Source organism: Synchiropus splendidus, chromosome 3, assembly GCF_027744825.2.
Source record: "Synchiropus splendidus isolate RoL2022-P1 chromosome 3, RoL_Sspl_1.0, whole genome shotgun sequence".
Classification (NCBI taxonomy): domain Eukaryota; kingdom Metazoa; phylum Chordata; class Actinopteri; order Syngnathiformes; family Callionymidae; genus Synchiropus; species Synchiropus splendidus.
Window position 1 is genome coordinate 14,332,017 of NC_071336.1, and position 16,746 is coordinate 14,348,762.

The window sequence follows — 16,746 nt, forward strand, 5'->3', positions numbered from 1 at the left end:
TCGCAACGAAAACAAACCACGTCGGTGTATCCCTCTGGCATTCCAATCCACTGACCACCAGGTAACCTCATCTGGTTTTCAAAGACTTCCTCTGTGAAGGTCATGTGACCTGCATCCACATCAAACAGCAGCCTGGGTGTATTTACAAAAAAAAAGTTGTTTTTAGGAGGACACACTTTGACCAAACAAAAGCCCAGCGCACATACCACAAGTCCCATGACACACTGTTACATCTTGCAGCTGGACAGTTCACTGCACAGTATATTTGATGTTGTATGAAGCTCATTGGAAATCCACCAATATCAAGCGGTTTGCTTGTCTAGTCACCAGTGTCTCCCAAAGGTTGAACAAAGAACATCAGTATGACCAGGAAATACAGTAGGATGGAGGACAAGTCTGGTTAGTCTGTTCTCACTGTTGGTGATGTGCTTCTATTTATGACTGTCTCAGGTCTTTACAATGTAAGCAGCAAAGGGAAAATCCATTCTTCCTTTCTTTAACTAGGGTCACAACTCACGTTTTCTCTGGGCTGATGAACCAGTCTCCAGCCCAGGTCCAGCCAGGGGACGGCTTGAAACTCTCTTTGGGCAGTTTAACTCGTCCTGTGACATCACTGAACTTTGGGTAAGTCAGACCTGTAGTTCCCCAGCTGCCAACCAGTGCGAGGCGGGTTTGATTCTCGTACTGTGAAAAAGACGTATTAGCGATGAATTGTGAAGTTGTTTTCCATTAAACAAATCCTACCGTCTCCGCAAAAACGGACAGTTTCCCTTCAGCACACTGGTTGAAGTGTTTGACATCAGCTGACAGCCCAAACCAGACTTTGACTCTCAGCTGACCAGGAAGCTTGGCTTCTCCACCACTGCCCTGAGGATACTGGACAATGAGGACAGTTTCATGAGGCACATTCTGTTTCCCGGAGTGAAAATGTGTTCACTACTACTTTAAGGAAGACGGTCTGCAGCTGTCCACAGTGTTTCCCGCAGTGCTGCTGGGAGAAGATGACCGTGTGCGCCGGGATGCGGTGGTACGCCACCCTGCGGTCCCCCTGCAGCATCCAGATGATGATGTCCGGAAGACTGTTCTGAGGCTGCGGGAGATGCGTCACGGTTGTTAGAGATTCCTTCCCAGTTCAAAAGCAACTTTCAACACAGCCACCTCTTCAGCCAGGGACTTCAGTCGGCTGACCCAGTCCTCGGCTTGCTCCAGAACAGTGGATAGTTCCGTTTCTGGTCCATGTTTCAGAGCCAGAGCAGCTGAAACAATCTGCTGCAGGTTCAACGTACGAATGTGTCTCAACGAGCGGTCCAGAGGCGTCGCACACTGCCAGTCATTCAGAGACGGAAGCTCCTGACTACAGAAGACAGAAGAGTAAAAAAAGAGAAAACTGTGTGGTTAGGAAACTGGCGTCATGATCGAGAAGAACAAGAGCAGCTGCTAAGTCATTCCCTTTTGTCGCTGTCACAATCTCTTGCTGGTTTGGATTCCCATGAACACAATACCAACAGAAGAAGTGGCTTCTCTGTGCAGAGTAGAGGTTCCTCAGCCGTCGCACAAGGATTCTAATACATACTGATCAAAGGTGATGTGTACCTCAAGTGCTTCCATGGCAACAAAGATGAAGCTAGACTTACCTACAGTCTGAAATGACTTGGTCTAACAGCTCCACCACCCGGCGCTCCAGCTCCTCCATTTCCCCACCAGCCTTTGCATCCAGCTGCACACGCTCCAGGTTTGCCTCCTAAACACAGTGTTTGCAGCGTCCAAGACAGTCCTCCATTTAATGTGGTAACTTCAAAGCAACGCACCAGTCGCTCCACAACAGCCAGCAGCAGGTTCAGGGCCTCGATTCTAGGTTTGATGTCTTCCCATTCGGAGGACAAAACCACCACCGGCTTCACATTTCCCCACGGGAGATAATAGTAATGGCAGCCTGGGGACAATCAAGGAAAAGGCCTTGGTTATTTTAAATAACACTGTTCTTTCCTAATTCTGTCATTCCTACGCAGAGAATTCTTCATACAATGGATTATCTAAAGTGATTCCAGCTACTCATTCATTGCTACACGTGGCTATGATCTTCATCTTCAGGGTATTACTCACAGTTCATAGGCATTAAAAGAGCAGTGGGCTCTAGATATTTCACCTGCTGCTGTGGTCCTCCAGTCACCATCCACCCAACTGTGGACCGGAAATGGGTGCGGTCCAGATAAAATAGAGTCACAAACAACCTTCACTACAACGTCTACACACACTGTTCAACCAATGAGTTTTCGGCTGAAACAAGCAACACCGAACACCTGACAACGAACTGACTGTCCATGTCATTAAAAGAACCACGTTCTTTCCACTAGTGGTGTCCAACATCTCGAGGGAGTTCAAAGTGTTTGTAAATGGTTGCCTTGCACACTGACTGTATTGTTGAGTAGTATCAAAACTAGTTGACATTTCTCTTGACTTAACCTTCATCTTTAACCAAGACGGCCTCCTGTCAGCCGATCATGGCCAATAAATAAGTGATGCAAACGTCTAGGTGCCAAAGTACATCTATGTCCACCAAATGAACACCACCCTGTCCATCATGTAACTTCAGGCCCATTTTGCATTCCTACCACTAAAACCTTTAGACGAGGTGCATGAAACATGAAGCATTAGGCTCACCGTCAAACACAGCCCTGCTGAACTGTGTGGTGGAGGCCAGCGGGAGGCAGGTGTAGTCAAACTTGTTGCCGTAGTTGCCGATGCTGACTTCAAACTGGATGGCATCGTCCACGTCTTGGAGGAGTGTTGCCGAATAAAAGGCCACAAAGAGAGAGAACTTTCTCTTACGGAGAAACTTCTGCTTGAAACCATGAAAAGTTAGTTACTACATCATAACTTTTTTGTGTTCCACTGTTCTGTTTTCACCGCACCTCCACTACGAGAAGATCATCAGACGAGATGTCTTCGGTTTTGGACTCCGGTTTGTCCATCAGTTTTGTGGTTACTTCCAGTAGAACACGCCCACGATAGGCGACACCCTCGCCCTGAGAGACAGAAGGCAACATAGTTTTATTCACGTCTCCACCAGTCATCCACAGCATCACAGAGCACAAGTTACCTTTCCCAAGTTCAGAGCTTCATGGGGGTCACTGAAGGCCAGGAACTCTCGTGGGCTGCCGTACAAGTTGATAAAACACGGGCCGAACGTTGGCAGAAACCCGAGACTGTCATCCACTACGATGAGGCAGGCAAATGACTTCATTGGAAAGTTTGTTGATACTTTAAATTCAGAGTGATTTAACATAATTGCAGCAGTCATTGGTAATGATCAGACTGAGAATAACGTTTTGAAAGCAGTAAAAGTGCTGGAGAGGTGGACGTACTGCCAGGGTGGACGGTCCGGGGGGTCAAGTCGTCTGAACGCAGGAGGGAGGAGGGGCGGTTCAGAACCACAGAGATATGTTCAGAAGCAGAAAGAACAGAAGCAGAACGGCACTCACACATAAAAAAAGAAAGGTGATTTAAAGTGAAGCTTATGTAGATTAAATTTACAGACATGATTATTACTTCATAATAATGCTAAAAGTGGCTTATAAAAACTGAATATGGCTGTCAAAATACATGTTATCAAAGACTGGCAATGTGACAATTAGTTGCATCAGAAAAAAAAAGATTTATATAAAGTATTAGAAAGGTTATTGATACATACACATTAGAAAGGAGAGGTTCAATTTATCTCACAGCAAACATGCTTGCACAGAAAAAAATGTGGCATTATTTAGAGACAAAGAAGTCCGTCACACAAGCAGAATCAAGTACTTCAGTTATTGGTCAAATATTGGTGAACTAGAAGCTTATCTTTCAACCAGAGGTGGATCTGGTGCGGTGACAAGCAGGCAAATGGAACTCAACCGGAAATCAATCACTGGGACAATTTCATCACTGAACATGAGTTTGAAACAACACGGTATGCGATCTTGGTGATTTGCAGCACGCTTTGCACTGAAGAGATTCACTGTGATTTTTTTATTTCACTTCGATCGATGAATTACCGCGTCGCTGCAGAGACATTGTTGCCCCAGGATGCCCTGGGATAGACTGGCAGGATGCCAAGGGAGAGGCCAGACAAGCTGAGGAGAGCACAGTTTCAGCCCACCTATGCAAGTATGTGTGACCCTGTTTCATCTGTCTCTACCTTGAGCTCATGACCTTAGATGAGAGTAGGAAAGCAGATCGATCATCGTAAATCCAGGGATGTGTAAGATCTCTGACTGGCTAATGTAAACATCATCACAAGCTTTTACTTGTGCTCCCAGCATGAACCATTTCCCCAGGGAGAGTAGAGCAACAAATGAGTTTCAGCACCACCGTGTATGTAGACGTAAATGTAATTGGGTGTAAAGTAAAGACGGCACAAAAATAATAACGCTTCTTGCATCTATAATGTATAATAATAATAATAATAAACTGTGGACATTCTGGATTCACCATGCCACCACAACCAACCACTCCAGTGCACCACAGCGCAGCATGAACGTACCATCAATCTCTCCTCCAGGGGCAGATATCTTGGACATACAGAGATGTGCTGTGCCAATGACGTCGTTGTGACTGGCTCTGTCCCTACAAACCGAACCAAGCAGCGGTTTTAAAAAATGAAACACGAGAGGGGGGTGACGCATCATGTTTATACGCTCACCAGTCCAGAATCCTGATCCTCATTTTCTCACACATCGAAGGGAACTGGAGAAAACATGAGGAGAATGTCATGGATATTTAAATTGATCGAGGTGGAAAAAATGTGAGGTCACCCGTATGGGCATGGTGAGACTCTGGTGCCACTGAGGATTGGCATTCCTCTCCAAAATCTTGGTGCAGACCTGGAATAAACAAACCTTGTTAGCAATGCTTTGACACTTTTGACACTCAAGAGTTGGACTTTGAACTTGTGTATGTACAGTTTTTCCGGCAAAGTGGATCTCCACCAGAGGATCCACCAGGTTCTTCCTGTTGCTGTCGAACCCGAAAATTTGTCTCATCCCGTCCATGAAGGCATCGTCCACTGTGAAGGGAAGAAACAAGCTAATATGAGACGGGTTTGGCAAAGGTTGCCTTGTGCTGGTGAGAGCACGAACTCTGCGGCAGATCTTCCGCTCTGAAGACTCTCAGGGTGAATGTGGCTCCTCGAAGAGACAAACCAGCTGGTCGCAGCAGATTCCCTTCAATGTCCTCTTTGTCCTCAACACACTCACGCTTGTCGGCCTGCGTACATTGAGAGAGAAAGCATGACCCAACAATAAAACCATAGCAGGACTATTGTATGTATCATCAGGCTCACCGGCGGCTCGTCCCCGGCAGCCAACACAAACAGGCTGACTTTTAAATAACCTTTGACACCTGCCGAGAGGTCATCGGGGTCACACAGCAGGAGCCATTTCCTCAGGAAGCAGTGTCCTAAAAAGTGCAATAATTAATATTAATATAATAATAATAATAAAACATTAATAGCAAAAAGTTATTAAGTATTAAGTATTAAATAGAAAGAACAAAATTTAGGAATTAAGAAATAGTAAATGAAACAGCTAAAAAATAGCCAAATAAAGTTTGAAAGATAGCTTTGAAATACCATAAAAGTATACATTTGATTTAAAGGAAGACAGTCTCTGAGAGAAATTCAAAGCTCAGTAAACTTTGGATTTAGCCTCGACTTTGGCTTGAGTAAGATCCATGGCGAAAAACTCTCATGAGGTCAACAACACTGATGAAGCTGACGTGAGGATCAGTGCAAGCTATAAACCAGTTGCAGTCATACGCACTGTGCTCTTGATACACGGCGCCAACATCCATCTGTGAATAGAAGGCCCTTATTACCAACCTTAAACCACTCGAGTATTGATCAGCAAGTGTTTCTACCTTAAATTCTCCGATGACTGCATCAGTTCTGAGTGATTTGGAGTCACAAACCTGTCAGTGAAAGACTCCTAATGAATGGTTGAAACACACGCGGCATGTACAGTTTATTTTCTTCCTTGTGAAAAGACAACACTGAAATTCAGGGGATTTATTTGCTTTTCATTCTCAAATAGTTTTCCCATACTTTTCTGCTGTTGTTCCGGAAAATAATCTGTTAAACACAACTGTAACAAAGAGGTTCCTGTGGAGACATTTGGCAATATCCATCTGTTTGTTGGACGTACCGTTATAAACATCGGTTCATCAAACAGGTCTGATGGCGTCTCAAAGAAGTTCATGAAGAAGGTCTAAAGGGAGGGGGACAGTGCTGGTTACAGATTGAATGGGGACACTGTGTTTTAGTTTGAAAATGAAGGCACCTCGTCAAAGTGTGGGTTGTTGCCTTTCCTGATACGCGTCCTCTTGGTCTGACCAGCAACTGCCACCTTCACCACTGGTTTGATGTTGATGCCGGGCAACTGTCGGCCCTCGATGATGCGCACACGAACCTGAGTGCAAGAGTTTTCTCATGTAATACACAACTATGTACACACGATGGCGCTGTGCCTCCGCTAAACTCCATGTCAGCTCAGCTGAGTTTCACTCCGACATGAAGGACTATCTACCTGGAGGTCCTGAGGTTTATTAGGGAGCGGTTTGGACTGAGCACTAGACCCCCCTCTCTTCCTCTTCCTCATCCCTCCCTGATTGTTGTTGGTCGGCGGTGAGCGTTTGGGCGTGTGAGCTGCTGGGGACTCGTCTCCCTGTGGCCCCTGAGGGCCAACTATCACCATGGAGCGCCCGTCGTCAGCACCCTGATCCTCCATGGGCTCCACCATGATCATGCTCTCCGTGTCTTCTTCTAAGGTGTCCAGAGAAATCACTGCAAACAACGAAGGTTCACGCACCTTTAGGAATCTGTACACTACACGAGTCACAATTCGGAACTTACCGGTGACTGTGTCCAGCTCAACGTTGGGGTTGGTGTGAGGCAGGGACTCGGGAAGAGGGGTCGAGTGGAAGAAGGGTCCTGATCCAGGCGGAGGGGTGTAGGAAACTTGCAGAGTCAGCGTCGCCTTGCAGGAGCAGAACACAGCTTTTAGTTAAGCAGTTTCTGAGAACATGTGGACGGAGCAGGTCGTGAGCTGGCAGACAATCGATCAGGCTCCAAACCAGTTGGTCTGTCGGTGGCATTGACAGTAGCCCAGTAGATCAAAGTCATGCAAGTGTTGTGGGTTAGACAATGCCATGATTAGTTTTAAAAACAAAAACATACTCCCCTATTTTTTTTAAAAAAGCAACACCTGACATAATCGTTTTCCGTTTTGTTAGAAGAACCTGGATTATAAATGATCCAGGAGGTGGTGAGGCACACGAGTGACGCATGCGCAGCTCAATAAAGGACTCAGCAAAACTGACTTGTCTAGTCCTCATCTGTTTCACGAGTCAGCAATGAAAACGAGGTATAAACGCTTCCAATCTTGTGAAAGTAAAAGCACATTGTTTGTGAGGGACTGTATGTTTGGTTACGGTAATGAGAGTTTCGCCTGACATCAGTTGGTTTCCTGACTCTAATATAGAACCGGTTAATAGCACGTGGGTAGCGTGTGTGAGTGTGAGTTTGTGATGGCAAAATGTGTGTGAAGGCATATATAATTGTTTGTGTATTAAGTGTTTGAATCCTTTTATTTAGCACTAAATTGTTTTGATGTGCAAACATTACTGTTATTGCTGCTTGTTTTTGTTGCTGCGAATTTATTTTTGTAAATCTTGAGTTGTATTTTCCTTGTGGACAAAAATAGTAAACAACCGAGCAAAACTGACTTGTGTCGTCCTCATCTGTTTCACAGAAGTCTATTGTTGCCCCTCAGATACCCCTCGATCTGAGGCCTGTAACATAATGGTCAGCAATTCACCCCGGTATTGTTTCTCTTGGTGTCCAGCAGGGAGACAGTGAAGGACGCCGCCAGGTTTGGAGCGTTGAGAACGTCTCGCAAGGCCAGGCGGCATTCGCCCAAAAACCTGAGGAGAGACACGTTTCAAACTTCACACTGAGTCATCCAGATGTATTTACTTGGACAGTTAAACACAAAAACAGTAATTTCTGAAAGCCAGCGTTGACAGGGTTATTCTTCGCATTACTGTACATAAACTACACATATTTATATTTCAAATGATCACATTTCTGAGACTGCAATTTGTGTTCTGTAACCAAAACAAGTGCGGCCACAAGACGCCCGCTCATCCATCATCAGGGAGTGAATGGGTGGAAATCTGAGTGAATGAATAGTCACAATGAGGGGATGCCAAGCTTCTTTCAAACCTGCCCCTTCACCTCTGAGCGAACTCAAGCCCACTTGACATGTTGATGCAGCGAACTGATCCCAAAATAACCGCTCTGAAGGGTCAGTTTTCCTCTTGGGAAGTCTGGTTGCAGCCCTGTTTCTGCTTCCACAGTCGATTGACGGTCAAGCCTCTCACTTCACCACCAACCTGGTCAATTTGTAATGGATTCCCCAGCCAACAAGCAGCATGAGCTTCTACCCAAAATGAGTGAGCGGTCCAGAGCATCTACATGTGTCAGCTGGAAATCCTATGGAATCATGTGGGAGCCTTAGTACCACCAAACCAAACAGCTGCTGCCACCGTGCCGCGGCCTGCAGATGCAGCAAAGCAAACACTACCTGTTCCTCCCCATCTTCTCATGGTCCTTGACAACACAGTGTAATTCGGCTCCAGAGTCCAGAGGAATTCCCTTCAGGTCCCATTCAAAGCCCTGAAGAGGCAAGAAGCCACAATGTTCAGTTAACTCCACCAGAGTAATCTGTTGCCGGAGCTCTTGGACTGTGATGGATGACAAACGGACGCACCTCATTCCACACAGGGTTGGGGTTGTTCTTGATGACTTTGGTTTTCTTCTTTGAACCTGCATGAGAAAATCAATGAAAAGTCAAAGAGAAGCAGCATGGCTAGATATACTGGTGTGTTTCAGGGTCAGTATTTCAAACACCATATCCTTGAGTAAATGGATTCGGTCACATTCTTTCTATACACTACAGATCTATGCTGACGCGACTCGTCCATCGGTCGCAGCTGAGCTGCCATTGCTGCTCCTCTTCTGACACACACTCACAGCGAAGAAGCCAGCGCAGCACCGCAGAGCTAACAGTTAATGTAAAGTCTCACTTCAAAACTTCATTGACACTCGTAGATCATCGTAGTTTGGTCCGTAAAAACTAAATGCAGAACCAAATAAATTTGCTCCAAAATGTGAAGAGAGAAAAAATTGTTTTTGTAAAGGAAGCTGAGGCAAAGAATGGTAAAGATTTGTCTGGATATTCTCCAAGCCAGAACAAAATCACTCAAAAGAGGTGAATTAGGAACAAAACCAACCAACACAGTACACGCCTGATAAAGACCAGATTGTTTTCTCACAGTCTGTGGTCGAAGGAGAAGAAAACTCTGAATACAACAGTTTGCATTTTCATTTGGCCCTTTTAGTAATCTACTTTGTTTTGCTCACTTAAATCATGCTAAAATGATTGTGTGGAAGAAATTTTACTGAATTCCTTTAACATATTGGCTCTCATCTGTTTGTTGGCTCAGATTTTTTGACTGACCAGGAACTTGCTCGGTAGTCTCAAAGTACATGAGAGGTTGTGATAAAATCGAAACTGTAAATAAATCATGATATATTTTAACCATATTTACCCACCCCTTTTTTCAAAAGGGATTTTCTATGGATTTTCTAAGACTTTTGACCAAGTACAGTTGCTTTTGGCCAAGGTTTCTTTGGTGATGAGCCTCTGGGTATTTGGAACATACCATTTATGCACGCTGTTGCTCTTAAAACATTTCATATTTTCTTAGAATATAATATTTTATTTGACTGGAATATTTATATTTCTGGAACATTCTGAATATTGATTTCATTTTTTTCTTCTGTCGTTCTGTCTCTTACGGAATAATGGCATGATGTTGAATCTGAGTTGGAATGTGGCAACGTTTTGATGCTGCTGTCATCTTAGAGAAATGGGTGCAGCTTCACCAGGCATTCTCAACGTAGGACATCACAACAGGGTCTTGAACATGGCTGAAAGATATTGTTCCTCCATGTTTTTCATTTGGCTTTTCATCTGGAGCAATACGTGAAATAAGCTAATGCATTGGTCCTTGAATCATTCAACTTTACTGTGTAATTTATGTGTAAAAGAAATATCAAATAATCTGCCTCTCAATAGTCTCACGCTGCCTAACCGAAGTATTTGTTTGTTTCCATTGCAATGTTCTTCTGACTTCCTGTTTTGGACCAGGCTGCTGCCAAGGGTGAGAACAAGTGTAAGATCACCTTTGCTCCTGCCAGATATCGCCAAAAAACACATCCACCGTTCCATTGCAAGGTCTAGAGGGCACACGAGGCTTACGTGGGTGTGTAAACAGCGTAAATCTCCGAAGTGCTGACCTCTGATTTGACATCCCAGACAGGAAGTGGCACGCTGGTGCGTTGCTTGGCCCAGATTCAGCAGGGGCCAGGAATAGAAACAGACCGGGAACTTCCAGGCAATGAGAAACGAAGAGGGTCTAACTTTAGACTGTGAGAGACTACACATGTGCTCAGGACGAGTCCCTAACACACTCAAATAAATTATGAACATGAAACTATGTTAAACCATGTCCCGGCTGCTGTTTTGCCTCAAACAAGAAAATCGTAAATGTCCGGAAAATCCAAAATAAGTCGGCTTGGCAGTGGACGAAGATGCAGAGCACCCTTGGAAATAAGATGCATGTTTGCAAGTCACAAGTCATTTAACATATACCAATAAGTAGAAATATATGAAGAAGGAGTGTCCAAAGAGGATAGGAAAGGAGGGGCAGAGGAGTAGAATACTGATGTGAGTGTATGGGAGGGTTAAATGTTGGGACCATAAGTGTAAAAGGTTGGCGATAGCTGATATGATGTTGAGAAGAAAGGTAGGCATATTATGTGTAAAACAGAAGCACTGAAGATGGAGTCAAGATCTTCCACCATGTTGCAGAGTGGAAGAGGGGTGGTGTGGGTGCAATTTTAAAGGACGAGAATGTGAAGACCCAGCGGCAGAGTTCTTGTGGTATTGTGTGCAGGCCAGAAGTGTGGTATTGTGTGGAGAAGTCAGGAGCCTCAGAGGAGCATGTGAGGGTTGTGCAGGACATGAATGAGGACAGTGAGACAGTGGGGAGGCCTGCTGTGGGAGTGACGGAGGGATTGAAGGTGAGGGTGGGACTAAGCAGGGAGCCGTTCAGCCCATTCATTTTTGCTAGTTCTGGACAGACATGAGTAGGGAGGAGTCTCCCTGGACCATGATGTTTGCTGACCTTATAGTGATTAGGAATGTGCTGATCGATCTGCGTTGATCTTTTTTGCCCGTCTTATCGACCACAGCCCTGCGCTGCTGGTCACATTATCGCGACACTGCAACCCGATTTTTAAGTGGAAAGGAGTCCATATTTTTAAAGTGCCGCAGACTAGAACACACATTTTTGTGTCCTTCCATTCATTCATTTGGTGGATTATGCAATTGACTTCATCACATCCAAAATACTGTTATACTGACAGATTTACGCTTTACATAGTTGCAAAGTGCAACTCTCCAGCCGGGATCAAGTCCGGGGCCAAAACCCGACTCGCTCATGTTCACATCTCGGACTTCTGAGTTGGACACACTTTGTCTCGAGACAGAGCGCTCAGTTTGAAACTGCCCTTACTCTCAGTGTCCAGTGTTTGGAGTACTGCAGTGCTCACTCACTGGGTTTGGAATATTGTGATCCAGCTATTTTTTGGCACTTTACTGCCAAGATAAAAGCCATTGAATTAAATATCTCCAATATGATGGGTAGAATGTTAGAGACACTTTATACGGCGACTGGTGACACACACTCACACCAATGAGCAGCAAATGTTCATCATTTGGCCACTGTATGTATTTCAACTGAGGGAGGAAACCAGAGTGTAAATTCGAGAAGTACAAGGAGAACAGCCACACATACTGGGACTATTGAGTCGTTTCACCCAGTGATGGTCATTGGACGATCAAGCATTTATTTAAAGTCGACCATGTACTGAAGCGCTGTGGAAACAGCGGCTGAACTGATGTTTCAACTGCCAACATCGTCTCTTCTCACCTGTGTCAGGTTTGTTGTCATATATATGATGTGATGAAACTTTTGTTTGAGCTTGTGCAGCCGCGGTGATGACCATAACCACACACAGTGTGTTTGGACAACAGAAGGTCAGATTCCCTCCCGCGCACACACGCACACTCACACACACACATCACTTCCACCAGCAGAGGCTGACCACCATCATTGTCGTCGTCCTCATCATAGCTACAGGGATCACTTCACATTTACTTTAAATACTTAATATTTATATTATATATATTTATAGGCACGGTGGACCAGGGTCAAAAGAGAAGTCAGCAAGTCCACTTTGCCACTGAAGGTGACAAGCAAAGTCTCATCCTGTTGTTTCAGTCTCTTGTTCACGATTCCAACTTAAGAACACACTGGCAACAACACTCATAGATCCTATGTTCAGATATGGAGAGGATTCTGGCAAGTACGTCCGGCGAGCCTGTGTGTGATGGCACCAGGAAGGAGAGCCCAAACAAAGGCAGGAAGCTCGGAGCACAGCCCGCCACTTAAACACATCAGACACTGACTTGTGGAAAAAGCAAACGCTCAGGCGGAGAGGTTGATTCACCGCAACACTTCCGATATATTTGGCACGACAGACTCATCCATCAGCCAATGAAGGTTGATCACCACCAGCTCAAATCCGAGGGAGACGCTGGAGATGCATGTGTGTTTAAAAAAACACCACAAGAGGGAGACAGTCTTAGGTTGCCAATTTGCTGGTGGCTAGGGGTCACCCCAACCCTACACTCAATATGGAGCCAGATCAGGAGGCACAGTAGGAGCCTACTGGCCCACATGAATGAGGGATATGTTCCATTGAAAACCTCTGCAGCGCTCTGCACTGTCCACACATGGCTGATTTAGTTTGCCAGAATATTTTAGATATCGTAAACGATGAGCTGTGTCCGTGTAACTGTCAATAAAGCATATTTTTGAACAATGTTCCTCATATAAAGCTGTATTTTAAGTTCATTCATGATAATTTGTGTTTTGCCTTTATGCGTCAGAAAGTGCTGGAGCTGATCCCAGCTAGCCGGGGCAAAAAAGACAGAGTTCTCAGAGGACAACTCTAGAGAGCATAATACTCTCAGAAAGGTGCCAGGTTCCCACTAAAACCAGAGTTGTGTCAAAGTGGATTTGAACCCAGGACCTTGTGTCTCTAAGACGACAACAGCATCAAAACGTTCATGCCACATGAGGGACTGGAAGCGGAGTCTTACCTCTGAAGGTGACACTGGCCAGCGGGTGCGAGTGTCTGAGGTTGTTGGCTCGCTGAAGAACGCAACGCAACATGTCAGAAACCACGGTGTAACACTGCTAACAATGCTAATGCTCAGGGGGGCAGTGATCCACGCTGCGGCCCGTGGTTCATGACCATAAAAGTGTAGTAGCAGAAGTAAAGAGTGATCCAAAACTGATGTGCTCAAGAAAAAAAAAATTCTAAACTTCAAAAGAGACAAACTGGTGTTTCTCAAGCGTGAAGTTGCCACCTTTCCCTCCAGGTCTTCACTGGAAGTGGAACTAACAGAGGTGGAGGACGTGTGGAACACACACATTTACATCACATCCAGAGGAAATCTCCACATTTCCTGACTCTTTTCCTCACTTGTCTCCTCGTGAGCCGCGACCTCACGCCCCTGGTCAGAGTGGTGTGTTTGGATCTTTGTCATTGTGCGCTATAAGTTGTGGCACGTACTGTACTGTACGTCGGCGAGCCTCAGATTTTTGCAGAAACAATGGCATTGGCTTGTTTCTGTCAGCAGTATACAAATATGTGAGATAAGATGGTAACTTCTGGTGAAACAGCGCCACCTGTAGACATGGTGCTGGACAAACAAGGCCATCCTCATTTCTCCCAGGACACAGTAAGGAAGTTTACGTCAGTCCGTCACACGCTGATCCCGGTAAGAGAAGTCTGTCGTGTGTCCAAGAATCTGGACGCTAATGTGTGCGAGCACTCCTCAGCCACACAATGTGATGTTTGTGTTACAAGTCATCATGTGATTTTGTGTTTCACTCTGAAACACGCTGGCTAGCTGGCAACACACAGCTACACAGTGGTGCATCATCGCACCAACAGCCATAGGTCTGTAGAGACAGAGGTCACCCAGCCACCAGGAAAAACCTACTCCTGCCTTGGGCCCTTGTGATCTCTTGGGCTACGTGTGTCGGGGGGTGTATTATGGTGATAGAGTGATAGAGAGTGCACCATAAACAACTTCTTCTGTTCAACTGAGATAGTACAGTATATATGAAGAGGCAAAAAACAAAGCATTGATGCAGATGAATGGGAATTCAAAGAAAGATGTTGAGAGAGGCGGACAATAAGTGTCGGTTCAATGTACTTTGACATGTGTTTTTTTTATGTCTCAGATCAAACTTCATCAACACATACTCATCTGTTATCTGAAACTGACCACATTTTATGAGTGATGTTTCAACTGCCAACATTGTCTCGGTTGTCTGCCAACATTGTCTCGGTGATGACCATAACCACACTGTGGTTGTGTGGTAAAAACATGTACATATATTTATTTATTTTGGGGACAACAAATATGTTGGTACAGTGGTACTAAGTTATTAAATTAAACTTCACATTTCAATATACTTATTGATAGCAATAGGGGAAAAAAAACGTACAAAAAAATGAATTCTATATTCAATTTAAACCACACTGAATAACAAAAAAAAAAAAAAAAAGATTCTTGTGTAGTTTTGCTCTGACCTCACGACCTGCACTCTGCACACTTAAGACTGTGGGAGGAAATCAGAGCACCACACCACTAAGCTTTCCATGTTGACAAACAGTCCTGCGAAGTGATGGGCTTATGAGGCGTCATGATACGGCGCCTTCATTTCAAAGCCCACTGGATGGCACACTCTGCCCTAAAATCTTTGGATTTGATCCAATGCAAGGAGACCTGGCATCTTTCTAAGACAGACAGCGCCACCTGCTGAGGACACTGCTTCATGAAGCCTCACCAGCCCATCACTAGTCCTGAAGCAGCCTCTCCTCAGGTGTGGAGGTCAGAGCTCTGGCCTCAGCACCAGGCAGTTCCTGGTTTCAGTGACTCTCTTGTGGACACCTCCTTCTATATTTGTCCTGATGAGAGCGCTGCATTGGACCAGTGACCCATCAAAGTCTCCAGGGCTCCAAGATCAGAGAATGGCTTCAAAGCTGATGAGTCACTCAAACATTTAGAATCACTGGGAGCTTGAGGAAGAAGAATGTCATCCATGTTTTTAATGTTTTCTTAATAAACAATCGCAAGGAATCAGATCAACAGCTTCCCCAGGATTCAGCTATGAAAAGCCTTATTGACTAAAAACACCGGCAAACATAGAAACACTTAGTCACCGCTCCTCGACCAGCCACTCCCCGATCTGCACGTCTATGAGCAGGGCAGTCTTTCCAATAATAACCTCTCAGCTGTTTCAGATGGGTGGAGGGGTGGGGGGCATCTAAGTCATTATTCTACCAGCCGGGCTTCACCCACACTTTCTAATGATCATGATCCAGACAGTAACTTTAAAGACGGCGAGGCCCGGCCCAAACACACCTACCTTCATAGGTGACGGTGCAGTAGGCATCACTGATGTCACTGTCTGGCGTCAGCAGACGCTCTGCACACAGGATGAACACACGCAGCATTCCTCACACACAGCACAGCTTTGTCCACAGACAGTCCATGTGAGGCCGGGAGAAAATCCCAAAATGGAAATGGTCACAGTCCTATAAGTGAAACCCCCGACCGTGGGGGGAAAAAGGCAAGAGGACCTCAGATAGTGAAGAGTGGGTGAAGGACAGTGAGAGAGAGAGAGACAGCGAGAGAGAGGGAGTGTGTTAATGCTGCAGTCCGCAGCTCTATCGTTCTTTCCCCTACACACTCTGTCCTTTCGATCACAGCAGGCTTAAAGGGACACACACAACTACTACATCAACAATTCCGCCGACCTGACACAGTGACACATAGAAGGCGTGCGTGTCCCTGTCAGCCCGGGTGGGCGGTCCCCACAACAAAGTCCCAGGCTGTGATGTAAGACTGAAGTTGGATTCATTCAGTCTTGTCCTGCTTCTTCGTTTCAAAAGAACATTTTCAACATGAAGGTCAAACCTGTGTTTAACTACTATCACTGTAACACATGTATTTCAGGTCATAATACAGTGAATCACAAGATAAAACTAGAGTCAAGAAATAGTCAAATGAAAAAGTGATATATAATGAATGATATATAAAGTTGTACATTCCAGCTTCACAAGCCGACCAACTCCTTAATGTGGAGTTTAATCTGACTCATGTGACTGGAGGTTGGTTGAACATCCGACCAAAGCTTCGGCCGTACAGGCAGTATGCAGAGGGAAACAAGGGTCACTAACAACCGCCTGCACAACTGTCACAAGTGTGGCACTTTCACTTTGTGGATAAGATAATGCCGTGCTGTATATTCATAAATCAGTAAAATAAATCACTCCACTGGGCGGATTATGAGTCTCATTCAATGACGCAGCAGAGCTCAGGTTTCCACTATTTATAGTTCAGACATCAGTGCAGCAGCAGGAGACGGGGAAAATTCTAGAGTCATTCACTGAAAAATCCAAATGCTGGATTTTTTTGACACGCAGATAGACCCTTGATG

The 16,746-nt window shown here is 45.1% G+C and overlaps 1 protein-coding gene across 8 annotated transcripts in view; it reads right to left on the reverse strand.

The window, feature by feature from the left end:
* Positions 1 to 16,022, reverse strand: part of dysf (dysferlin, limb girdle muscular dystrophy 2B (autosomal recessive)) — a 53,811-nt gene extending 37,789 nt beyond the window's left edge. For 2 of the 8 annotated variants that reach the window (XM_053861223.1, XM_053861220.1), the window contains exons 1-27: positions 15,673 to 16,021; positions 8,805 to 8,860; positions 8,619 to 8,710; positions 7,851 to 7,956; positions 6,887 to 7,010; positions 6,561 to 6,817; positions 6,315 to 6,443; positions 6,180 to 6,242; positions 5,896 to 5,946; positions 5,799 to 5,829; positions 5,321 to 5,436; positions 5,118 to 5,244; positions 4,941 to 5,044; positions 4,794 to 4,862; positions 4,682 to 4,725; positions 4,523 to 4,605; positions 3,366 to 3,398; positions 3,101 to 3,216; positions 2,913 to 3,026; positions 2,662 to 2,839; positions 1,809 to 1,933; positions 1,635 to 1,741; positions 1,159 to 1,354; positions 944 to 1,090; positions 745 to 876; positions 518 to 684; positions 18 to 132 (exon numbers count right to left, since the gene is read on the reverse strand). In XM_053861223.1, the coding sequence (XP_053717198.1) occupies positions 18 to 132; positions 518 to 684; positions 745 to 876; positions 944 to 1,090; positions 1,159 to 1,354; positions 1,635 to 1,741; positions 1,809 to 1,933; positions 2,662 to 2,839; positions 2,913 to 3,026; positions 3,101 to 3,216; positions 3,366 to 3,398; positions 4,523 to 4,605; positions 4,682 to 4,725; positions 4,794 to 4,862; positions 4,941 to 5,044; positions 5,118 to 5,244; positions 5,321 to 5,436; positions 5,799 to 5,829; positions 5,896 to 5,946; positions 6,180 to 6,242; positions 6,315 to 6,443; positions 6,561 to 6,817; positions 6,887 to 7,010; positions 7,851 to 7,956; positions 8,619 to 8,710; positions 8,805 to 8,860; positions 15,673 to 15,760 (2,970 nt within the window). In that variant the 5' untranslated portion in view covers positions 15,761 to 16,021. Of the gene's footprint in view, positions 1 to 17; positions 133 to 517; positions 685 to 744; positions 877 to 943; positions 1,091 to 1,158; positions 1,355 to 1,634; positions 1,742 to 1,808; positions 1,934 to 2,661; positions 2,840 to 2,912; positions 3,027 to 3,100; positions 3,217 to 3,365; positions 3,399 to 4,522; positions 4,606 to 4,681; positions 4,726 to 4,793; positions 4,863 to 4,940; positions 5,045 to 5,117; positions 5,245 to 5,320; positions 5,437 to 5,798; positions 5,830 to 5,895; positions 5,947 to 6,179; positions 6,243 to 6,314; positions 6,444 to 6,560; positions 6,818 to 6,886; positions 7,011 to 7,850; positions 7,957 to 8,618; positions 8,711 to 8,804; positions 8,861 to 13,328; positions 13,616 to 15,672 lie in introns of those variants that run through there. The other 6 variants (XM_053861225.1, XM_053861226.1, XM_053861224.1 and 3 more) reach the window with 4 other exon arrangements.
* Positions 16,023 to 16,746: the final 724 nt, after the last annotated feature.